The sequence below is a fragment of the Solenopsis invicta genome, chromosome 12, assembly GCF_016802725.1.
Source record: "Solenopsis invicta isolate M01_SB chromosome 12, UNIL_Sinv_3.0, whole genome shotgun sequence".
NCBI classification, from domain to species: domain Eukaryota; kingdom Metazoa; phylum Arthropoda; class Insecta; order Hymenoptera; family Formicidae; genus Solenopsis; species Solenopsis invicta.
The window spans coordinates 19674276-19686591 of NC_052675.1; the positions used below are offsets into that span (position 1 = coordinate 19674276).

General features: G+C 44.2%; 1 protein-coding gene across 1 annotated transcript in view; it reads left to right on the plus strand.

Annotated features, from left to right (window-relative positions):
* The first annotated feature begins 1982 nt into the window (after positions 1–1982).
* LOC113004937 overlaps positions 1983–12316 on the plus strand; it is a 30703-nt gene continuing 20369 nt past the window's right edge. The window contains exon 1 of the mRNA XM_039456203.1: positions 1983–2006. Coding sequence (XP_039312137.1) covers positions 1998–2006 — 9 coding nt within the window. The 5' untranslated portion in view covers positions 1983–1997. The remainder of the gene's footprint in view (positions 2007–12316) is intronic.

A 12316-nucleotide genomic window follows, 5' to 3' on the forward strand; every position in this document is an offset into this window, starting at 1 on the left:
AGCGTGCGTCTAAATTGATATCAAACCTGATAAAAAATTAATTCTAGTAAGAATATTGATTGTGATGTACAGAATATCTATAATGAGATTCCTGGATCAATTTGGAGTCCCATTATTCCCCAACGATCAGCTGTTATAAATATTCGAGTTTCGTTACAGAGAGAGAGAGAGAAAGAGGGAAAGTTATGTATGTAGTTACTATTCTAGAACAGTAGATTTGATATATTTGATACATCCTTTTTTGTTTTACAATCATTGAATTTCCACTGCAACATTAACAAGCAGACCTGATAAAAGTACGTTATCATTAATGCATCGGTAGAACAAGCATACATATCGGTTTGTTCCTTTTAACGTGTCACCCAATTGTGTAACGGGTTTAAAGCTCTTTAAGCATCTCTCTCACGACCGTGTCTCAAATGACACGGAATACGACTGACCGTTATATTCCGAACGCGTGCGTTTGTCTCGTAAATCTCGTCCGAGTAAGCCGTAGTGTCGTTCCTTTTTTTTTTCAACTCACCGAATCTATTCGGGCATATAATACTCCTCTGCTTTTCGCGGTGGTGAAAAAGTCACACAGGACACCGCTCTCGTCCGTTCCCGCGTCTCGCACGCGGTTACGCGCGCGCGCGCGCGCGCGAGAGAGTATTTTTACAATCGGTTTTTACACGCATTGTTCGCGGTTTATGTCGCGCTTATTTTTACGGCCGTTAAAGGCGAAAGAGTATGATCGCGCGGCTGCGAAACAGCCCGTCGATTTCATTGCCTGCGTTCGCTTCCTGCTGCGGCTTCCCCATGGGCAAACTAAGCATCTGATGCATTATTCAGTGCTTCATCTCTTGAAAAATCACAAATAATTTCATTCAGAGTGATAATCAAGTTTTATCAGAAAGTAATGAAGAAGAGTTATAGATTTTTATTTTGAAGATGCAGCAAACTAGAAATTTCGCATTCCCGTACTTAATTTTATAATTTCCTTTTTTTTTCGGCTTTAGTCTAGTGGGAAGGGAAGAGGTTGCAGAAATCGTCCTGTAAATTTTCGCTATAAATTTTTGTAGGTCGCGGATAAACGCGCTTATAATTTCCGGAATTAATTCCGAATAGCGTCGCGGAAACCCCGCGCGACAATAACACACGTGGGAAAACGACGTAAAAATCTCCGGGACATTAATATGCAAATTTCGCGCGCGACGATTACGCTGGTGGCGAAGATCGCGGCTTCCTGACGGCGTGGCGATCTCCGCCAATCGAGGCGAATGGGCGTCACGGCGAGGGTATCGCGTTACAATCTACTCACTTCGGAAGCGCGCAAACATGCTCCGGGTAATCTCTGCCGAGAGAGTATAAAAGACAGGCGGGGATAATGCCGATAATCATAATCGCGGTCGTCGATAGCCGCGGTGGGCCCCGTGATCCGCCGCCATCGCTCGGTTCGATTCCTGTCGTGATCTACCGGGCGTGTCGATCACCATCGCATCAACCTTGAATGACGCTTCTTCTTCCATTTTTTTCTTCCAAATTACAAAATTAACATTTTCCAGATGATAAGACACTGGAAAACGGCCGACTATTCGAGAATTTGACTTTGGAAAGACGGGTATCGTGTTTTATCTTTGAAGAAATGTCTAACAAATATTAACAGTGTTTTAACGCGAATAATACAAGTCAAATTATTGATTGGTATAAGCAAAAAAATCCACGTCTTTTGAGGAAGAATCTGTTCCAGATTAAAAAGCGTGTTATTAAAGATCGCTACAGCGATCCTGTTTTCGCATGCCGATGCACGCCAGTCGTACGGGATTCGTAACAGAGGTGACGATCAGGTGGCTGACACGTGCTTCCGGTTCCTAGTGCCGACGAAAGAACGGCGTTCCCCGATGCGCGACGTTTAAGTGCCCGACGCTGCCATCCAGGCGTATCCACGCGAGACGGATTATTATGTTGATGTGCGAATTTTGATTTTAATTATGTGTGGAAACGTGCATTCGATTAAGATGCATCACGTAAGTAGTCGGGAGAGCGCGAGAAAGACGAGATTCTTTTTTCTTTTTTTTTGCCGTGAGACTTAAATGTTTTCAATTCAGCGCATCATTGCTTCTCGGCGAAGAAGAAGCAAAGTGCGACGCATTCCGTGATTAAGCCGTTAAATGCGTAGAATAAGATGCATTCTAAATAGTTTATGAGAATCAAAATATGCAGACTTGTTTGCCAACGAAAATTATGTCTTACAAATGAATTGTTTATTACGTAAAATTTTTTACGTTTTCATAAGATTGTTAAACAGATTAAATAAGTACATCTCTTTCTCTACTTTGCCAAAATCGTATCAAGAAATATTAATTATATATCGTGAAACGACGATAATAATGATTCTGCCTTCATTTCACAGTATCGCACTTGCTTTGCCTGACCATAATTACGCTACTGCCTTGATAAATCGATATTAAATATAAATCGATATTAAATTACGCTGGCCTATTAGTCGTTGTTATTAATATGAATCGTTTAACCATATCATGCAACACAACGTACCGAAATGATACAATACATCGAATTCATGATAAATATCTCTGCGTGAAACATTTAAATCTCTCCTTAAATGGCGTTCGTAAAAACACGACACCCTTTAAACATCGTTGTTATAAAAGCATCTCTCTCGTTCTACCGATTTCACCCCCAACGGCGCTACTCGCCCTTCCTCCCCGGATGGGATCACAAACGTACTAATTTGACGCTACACCTGTCACACCCTCGTTAGCTCCCCTGCCATTGACAGTGACATCGGTCACTTCGGAAGTCGTCCTTCCCCTTCCGTCGTCTCGTCACGATCCACCGATGGCCTGCGACGGCCCGGTCAACGGTAACAACGACTTCTGCGATGAAAGCGAACAAGAGAAAGAGACAGGGAGATAGAGAGGAAAAAAAGCAGCGCGCGAAACCAGGTGCCAGCCAGGAAATCGTCGGATGGTTTCACCTCGGCGATGCGTGACACGCGCGAACAATGAGCGGCGCGTATCGAAAGGGGGTGAAACTGACCGACAAGCGGGAGGAAGAAGGAGCGAAAGCGACAGACAGAGGGAAGGCTCGGCACAGGGGTAAAATCCGAGTACTCCGAGAAGAAAGAGAGGGAAAGTCGGGAGAAGAGAAAGGGAAACGCAAACGAGGGACGGACAAACGAGGAGAAAGACGGGAAACGACGGGAAAAACGGATTGACGGAAGGGGCGAAAGCGACGAGGAGAGCGGAACGGAGGGAGTGGATGAGAAGAGGGGATGATAACGGAGTGGGGTGGCTGATAAGAGAGGGAGGAAAGGGGTCAAGCGGAGGGACGAAACAGCGCAGGCGCTAATCAACCCCTCTGTCAACCCCTCCAATTCGCCGTGGACATGCGCTCTGAGGCTCCCGTTCGCGTTTCCTCCTCATCCCGTGTGTGCTCACCGTCCTCCCTTCCTCCCTCCCTCTGGTGGTTTCGTTCACACCTACTGAAATTATTGTTATAGGCGTAGCACGACGTCTGCATAGGCTCACGCGTGCACGCTGCAATTTGCGCTGCGACGCTTCGTCCTCGGGATCTGTGCCGCTTTCTTCGACGATACTGATCGATGGATCAACGTCGACCTTCCTAGTTTCTAAAACTGTAACTTCCACTCCTTCGATCTATCTTTTACTTGAAATCTCTGATTAAATCTCTTTCCAGTATTTCATTTGCGTTTTCTACGATTTCCTCGCGTTGCAGTAATTTTTCCTTTGTTCTCTCAAAAATTTCATACCTATCGCATATAAATATGTAATCCAAGCATAGCTCAAAGAAGTCTTAAATGAATTTTGATAAAGGAAAATGAGGAAAGCGGTCGACTCTGCAAGGGAGAACAACTTGGTGAATTTTAGCACGAACCCTATTTGAATGCTGAAATATCAGGAGACGCGAAAGGGTGGTTTAATGGAAACGACATATGGGCGGATTCCGGTTCTCATTATCTCGGCGCCAATCCCGATCGCCTTCCCGACATTCCACGGATCGCGCATTAGCGAGGCGTGAACGTCGCACTGTGATCGGCGGGTACACCGCATTGATTTAATAGCCGATTGAAAAGTGGCCGCTCTCGTACGAGAGAGACCGGTAGCCGCGCGGAGTCGTTACTACACGTTTTACCCGGCCTTATCTGGAATACCATAATTGTACTTAGCGACACCTCCTCTCGCGCGCGGCTCTACTGCATCTTCATCTTGAATCGCTGCCGTCGCGCTTTGTTCGCCCGGTATTCCGCTCGCGTACTCGCGACGTACCTACGAGCAGACCTCGACATTTTGCTGCCACTGTTACAGGCTACAGAGAGAACGACCAATGCGCTTTAAACAGAGACGTAAAATGATTATCGAGAACCACAAGCTTTCCATTATCCATTTTTCGACGCTCATAAATTTCAACTATTGTATCCTCCAAATTATTCCAAACTTCTTTCTTCTCACAGTGAGACATTTTGCATAACAACGAAAAACGGATTGAAGATAATGCGTACGTAATGCCGACTTTAATTATAGAATACGCGCGCACGTAGAACTCGTCGTCGCGCTCGCGCGCCCGCAAACTATCGTTACTTCTGTTAATTAGTTATTGACGAACATTTCGCCACTCCTTTAATAGCTGTTTCTTTCTCTCTCTCTCTCTCTCTCTTTCTTCTCTTTCCCTCTCTCGAAACACGGAGCGTAACAAACGCGTAGATGCAATCGTTTTTGCTCATGCATGTGTGTAGACGTTTAGACGTTGTGACGAGGAAATGGAAGTGCGATCGTTGCGAGAATAATGCGCGTCCAAACCGCAAAGCGCTATCCAAGTATTAGCTGAATAAGTCTTTTCCCTGAGTGCGGTCGCACGCAAACTTACTCACTCTTCCTTATTCATTCTTCATTCACAAATAACTTAAGCAATCGAGGAAACACTCTAAACGTGTGGTCATTTTTTCTATTCCTTGGTAAAGGGTAAGGAAATTCGAAATAGAATTCTCGCTTATTCATATGTCATCGTATTTATTGTAGCGAATTAACAATTCATAACAGTAGTTCTTTTACTCGCAATTCAGTCATAGATGAGATTATTCAATGGTACAAAATTGATCTCGTAAAGTTCGATTTTACGATGCTCGAGAATCGATCACTCGTCTCACTCGTTTTCACGCGGAGACATTTCACGCGACGTTTCACGTGGCATTCAGCACACATCTTAAAATCTTCGCTCATCGAGTAACTCGCGAGAAGAGGTATCTTACTCACCCTTACAGCTCGCGAGATTTCCCATGCTGCAGCAGCAGCAACAGCAATAGCAGCAGCAACCTCCTTCTTTCAAGGTAGTCGCCTCGTTGACATTCCACGAGTGTATTAGCGAGGCGTGAACAGATCCTGACACCAGCGCATTGATTTAATAGCCGATGCCCACACTAGGATCTTCGCAGCGCATCGTCTTCTTTATACGAACGGACGTAGGTACGTACCTACGTGCATACGCGGCACGCGTGTGCGGAGGAAACAATTGAACGCCATCCTTCCCTCTCTCCGTTTTTCTCTCTAGACCTCTTTCTCTCCCTTTGACTGCTGTTCCATCGAAGTCTTTCTCTCTCTCTTGTTCTCTTTTTACTTCTCTCTCTGTCTCTCTCTTTCTCGTTGTAGTTCCCTCTCTCGCGCTCTGAAGCTTAATAAGCATCGCTACCTACATTCCATTTCCGGTGACGCTGACGTCACTCAACAATCCGGCTACGGAGAGCGAGCGTGAGCCGCGTACGCGAGACCTCATCCATCGTTTACGTATCTCCGCACCGAATTTTTCATCGCGACTTCCTGTTTGGCTCCAGGAAATAGCACAGCCTCGCGGTTAAATCGACGAAACACGATTGATTCAAGTTTCAATCGAGCGATAGCCAAGATTTTTCTTTTCTTCTACGCGCTTATACAGATTACCTCGAAATGATGATTAATTAACTTCGTAAGAAAATTTACGAATAGGGTGAGAATCTCAGAATCTCGCGACATATAATCGTTTCGACATTTTCCTTCGCAGACTTTTGTAAGATCAATTTCGCGAATTCAACATCGGCGTGATCGAAAACACGTCACGCGAAACGACATCACCGTCTAACGATCGTTCTCGGTCCCACTCGAGACTCTTGGGACGCGCGAACTCGTCGATGTTAAGTACCGGATCCACTTTGCGTGAGATTCCTCGGGATCGTCCTTATGCCAACCTTGTTCACTTCTCGGCCATTCTTTTTCGTCGATTTTCTGTTTTCTTTTTTTTCTTTTTCTCGTAAGATTGTGTAGTGGTCCCGGCGAAATGAACCAAGAAAGAGAGAGAGAGAGAGAGAGAGAGAGAAAACAAGAGAAAAAGAGAGAGAAAGAGAGGAAAAGGATAAGAAACGGAGAGACCGAGGTGACGGAGACAAACGTAGAGATCGAGAGACAGTCGTAGCGTAAGAAGGAAAGGAGAGAACCGATCGTGTGCGTCCGACATCAACATAACCAGGTAGGCCTTGAACAGAGAAAAAAGACTCGGGGACCCACGCGCATACGACTCTCTAGGAGTGTTGGCTCGTATATAGAGGCATTCTCGACTGGCGCTGCCGGGCAAAAGACAGATAAATAACTCAGCTATGGCATTGGCTAAGTAAACGAGCCTACGCATGCGCTCGTGAAACGTACACCTGTACGTCCACGGTGTGTCGTGTACGTGCGTGTACACATGTGCAACGTGTGTGCACACGCACGTCACGGCGAACGCGGTACATCTCTTGTACGGTACACGCTTGCGTAGGCGGACTTATCCGTGTACGTCGCGATTTTTTTTCGTTTACACACGCATGCGTGGTGCGTAGTTGCGTATGCTCGAAAACGTGCGTAAGTCCGCACGCTTACGCACGACCCGCCGGTGCAGCGCGATAAAGATTAAAGTAGAGAGAGAGAGAGAGAGAGAGAGAGAGAGAGAGAGAGAGTACCGCTCTTTTAGGTAGCCGAGATCACGTCGGGATCCGCCGACGCTCGCTTGACTTATGCCCGCATTACCTTACACTGCCCGCGGAAACGCGTTAGGTCACGGAAACGACGTCGCGTCGGACCGACACATTTGTCGAACCGCAGGGGCGTGGGAGAGACGGCTTCTCCGCGACGCAACCTGTGTGATCGGCGATATTACCTCATTGAGGTCTTTTAACACGCCCATGTTTTACTTTGAGGAATTATCTCGGCTGCCAGCGAGAAGACAATCAATTAGGCATCTAGAATTGACTTTCAACCTTTCCGAGACTCGTAACATATGTATCCGTCACTTTTTGAAAGGATTATATTGAAAAGTAATGACTATCGGTCAACTCAATTGACCTGTACAAATACTAATAAATTTATGAACTAATAATTACAGCGCGCTTTACCATAATTGCGTAATATCTTCATTGTCTTGAATTTTTTTGCTTATTGATCTCTATTCTCTAATAATGTTGTAATACATCTACCTTAATATTACGTATCTACCGTCTCGGAAAGGATACGACAAACGTGTCTTATATACACGTGGTAAATGGAGAAAAAGCGTTCCGTGCAAATAATCTTGGTGCGTGCATCCCGCGAGCTCCACCGTTCTCCCGTGGCTCCATTACACCTCAATAAAAGTGCCCAACACCCGGTAGTGAGATTTGGCACTTGTAGAATGAACATCGCATGCAATGGAGATACGAACGAACTGACGGACGGTCGGGCGCACGCCTCCTTACTCACTTATAAAGTTAATTGAGGGCAAACGTCCACCGCGGTCTATACTGACTAACCCGAAAACATTCGTCGGAAAAAGATACGTGGAACCAACGTGGAAATTTGTTTTTCAAGTATTAAAACAAAAAAATTCTTTCCGCGAAATATTTCTGTCATTCATATCGTACGATCATCTGCCTCTTTGTACATTTTTTTAAACCGTGAAAAATAATTTATCTCGCAGATTTAGGTTCGTGAAGTTGCGATTAACTCCGATTAGACGGGTGTATTCGTAAAGTCGTTTTTAGTTACTTCCAAGTGTCGTGCGGCGTCACACGTCGCAAATGCATCTCGACTTCGCGAAATGCACTCCGTACGCGAAACGTGTAATGACAAGCTGACACGCCGTGACATAAACGCGACCCATATTCGTCAGCCGCAAGACAGCTGGAATTACCGGTGTGTGTGTATATATGTGTACGTGTTATGTGCGTGTTTGCATGTATGTGTACGCCTAAAAATAATGAAGAAGCTTTTATGACAATTTGCGTTGCGTATTTGACAGACGGTCGAGAAACAGAAGTTATGGAATCATGAACGTCAAATTCTAACACGAGCAATGGCACAACAAATGTATCAATTCTTCTCTTACGCTCTCTTCTCCCTCTCTTTTCTCTCTTTGCTTTTCGTACTTTCATGCAAACTGGTATCGAAGAAAAGATTTTTTTTTTTTTATTATCGCAATCAATAAATGCGACTGTAATCGCGCATTTCGTTGGCTTATCATTTAACTGAGAATACTCGCGTTCCGTCGTCGTTGACCTTCACAATTGCAAAGCTGCTCTCTGAGAGGCCGAGTTTTGCGTTGAAAAGCATTCATGATAAGTTATTACGTTACAGTGGCCTTCGGCAAACCTGGGGTCAAAACACAGATATCGGTGTGTCGAGACCAGTTTTTACATTTTTCACGAACGCTGGCAAAGTTTGTTTTGAATTATTTATGAGAGTAGTGTCACGGCGTTATGATTATGCATTTTCAGTGGACCGATGCTTAAGAGCGTGCAACAAATATGAAAATTTCATTAAAGAGCTTATTTCTCGTTTACAATCAGTAAACTAGTTTCAAATATATATACATATGTATATCTGCTATTTTAAAAATTGAAATCCTGAGAGAAACGGACGTCAGAGTTTTTAGCAGGCTCATTAGGATCTTGACGTAACGTAGTTGCCGATGTCGATATTGCTAGTCACTTATCTAAATGACAGTGGCAATTAGTCATACACCGTGCAGATCGCTTTTTCGAAGCTCGAGAAATTAATTTGCCCGTCACGTTTTTATAGCTATCTGAAACTCATTCGTATTACGCTGACGTATGTACATTCATAAGTCTCGATGCGGAGAGTCGCCATTTGGTTACATCGGAGAGATGCTGCGATTCGCGGTAGCGAGGAATTTACGGAAGATAATCGCGCTAATTTCACCGCGGCGCGGTGCGCACCCGCGCCGCGTATTAATCATGGCATTTTTCGCCCGCGGGGCGAGATCGGGCTGACAAATCGCCAGATAGACGCCCTGATGAATTATAGTAACGGCGTGACAAGCTACAAATATTGAATCTAATTATGCTAATGCGTCAGCAATCTATTTGCATTGCTGAATAATGAAGACACACAGGTGGTACGGAAAGATCCCACCCCGATCGTCGCGCGAATGGCCCATGGGGAGCGGGACGAAACCGGCAGAGAGGCCGAGACATAAGTAGGATGATTACCGGATCAGCGAGATAGGGAAGAGACGAGAGAGTCTACTTTGTATAGCTCTCGTTGCTGCGATGCCAGTGATCGCGTGATGATTTCTCTACACCGCGTCAGCCAATTTATACGCAAAGATCCTACGATACCTGTGAACGTGATCGAAAAATAATATTGGGATTAAAATTACTCCGGATTGTTTGCGGAACGCTGTCTAGAAAATAAAAGATATCAAATTGACATTAGCGAGAACTTTCGTAAATCGTCATTTACGTAGAAAAATTCTTTCGCGCGGCATGCCCTCGTTTTCTCGTTCTTTTTATTGCGTCACGATACGGATCGTTGATCGCGTGATTGATCGCGCGTGCATTTGAACCCTTTCGCCATTCTTTTTCTTTTTTTTTTCTTTCTCTTGCATTATTCTTGCGCGCACAGTCGTCGCCGAGCATGCGAATCATTAATTAAATTATATGTCACACGGATTCGTGTCGTCACGCCTGAAATTGTGGACGAAACCAGTCACAGGTCGCCTTTTCCACATTTCACGACACACACGAGGTCGTTCTTTAATCGCCACTCGTACTACGACGCGACACGTGCACGCATTCGCGTGCCGCACGCCGTGCCGGAACGCGGAACTTTCGCATGTGTTCCGCACAGGACACGACCCGTGGGACCGATAAAACGCATTGAGATTAGAGCTCGTTCCTTTAGAAACTTTCCACAAATCTCGCCGGACTTCTTTCCGCCTAATCGAAAAATCTGTCGCAAAGTTTTTGCCTTCGGGAAGCCCCGTTCGGTACCGGGACGATGATAAAGTGTCTCTGAGTGACCAATTCTGAATACAATTTCGTACAGTTTGGAGAATACTCCTCCATACTCTGCAAGGTCGGTTTCGCTTGTTCAGTGCCTCCGGAGAGCGATCATTTTGATTTATGTGTTTTTAATATGTCGAGTGAGAAACTTACAGAAATAAGGATCACGGTTTACGTTCAGCAAATTTGGTGTAACATAAAACATTAAGGATGAATGTATCATAAACATTCCTAAAAATTTCATAGATTATTCTATTATTATTCTATTAACGTTTAAGTATCTATCAAATTTAAGCATGATAATTCTTTTATTGATTTAAGTGTCATTTAATTTTCTGTTTATTCTTGATTCTTATGTAAAATCGCGTTTTGTAATACTTATTTGCAAATTTGATGAGAAAGTAACATTATGACTTAAATAAAAATTTTTACATATATTAATAAAATTCTAATATTCATTTAGATCTACTTACTTGTTTAAAAGTTTTAAAATTTATTTAAAATTGCAGTAAACTATTATTTTCGCTGCAAAAAGACTATTATAAACAAAAGTTTTCCGTTCTTTTCTTCTTTACCGTTGGTTTTAGGGTCAAAATTCGAGCATTTGCAATCAAAATTTTTTGTCGTTGATTAGCAAAAAAAAGAAAAAAAAAGAATAAATATGAAGCTTTCAGTTTTTAAATTTCGATAACTTTTAGCTCGTATTGTATAGCTAAAACATCATAAAAAAAATTATTTATTATTTAAACGTGCAATTGCACCATATGGAAAGTATGAATAGACAGATAGAGCGTTTATTACCGTTCTAGGGCAAACGCTCCAAGAACATTCATATCGAATGAAAAGAAGTAAAAAAGAAAAAAATGTCAATAGAATAAAGAGAATGTAAGAGAGATAAAAAAATTAAGGGATCGAAAATTTTCACTTTTGAGTTGTCAGTTAAATGCGTTGGGTAAAATATCGAAGGCAATTTCCATCAATTTTCCGAGGTTTTCACTTTTCCAAATTGCCATCGAAAGAGCCGCCCCGGAAGGAATTCCGCTTCAGGCACGCCTCGGTGAACGTTTAAAAGAGCCAAACGACGGGCGCGTGTCCACTGTGCCGCGTGTGGAACGCGTGTCTCGTGCCGGCGATACATTCCGCATGCCCGCGGGAGGGCGATAAAACGTATGCAGATTAAAACATTTTATTTGAATGATAATATAACACTTGTTGATGCAACCGCGTTGGCCTAGGTTAGCATAATAAACATTATGTAGATCTCCGCGCTGCCGCTGCTGCTGCTGCCGCCGCCGCCGCCGCCGCCACCGCCGCCGTTGTTCCCGCTATGTCCCGGCGTTACACAAACGTTATACTCCATACGTACGTGTGCGTATACGCTCGCGTGTATTGCGTGTACGTGTACACGCGTGCACATGTACTCGACCCCTCCCGTATCTCGCCGTTCTTCATACCCCCCTCCTTCATACCCACCCCGCCCTCGTGGGGCCCCTTACGCCCCCCTCCCTCCTCTTTACTATATTCACGAGACGTTCATTCATTAAAAGCGGCAGACCGCGTGCATTCTCAATTTTATCGATGCTCCGATCGACTTACCGTTGCGTTCCCCTTTCACTCCGTTCAACTCGCGGATCTGGACAGCCGCGCTAGAAACGCGCTTTCCTCGTCGATTTCTTCAGCCGTAACTAACACCTCCAATTTTTTCTTCGTGAAATTGTTAGCGTTTCGATAATTATTGTTCGACGATTTTCGATCGAAATTACGATCGATATGTCTCGCATGCAACAAGATCATTTGCCACCATCAGCAGCCCGCTCGGATTTGCGGATTTGTCTTTTTAATATTACGTCAGCCACATTTTACAACCGGCCTGTTGCTCGTGGCTAGGATTCCTTCGGTGACGGAAGGAAGGAGAAAGAATAGGTACGAGGTAGAAAAATATTTTACTACGGCACACGGTCAGAGAACATTTCGGATTCCGTCTACGACCGAGCTAATTTTTAAAAACTACGC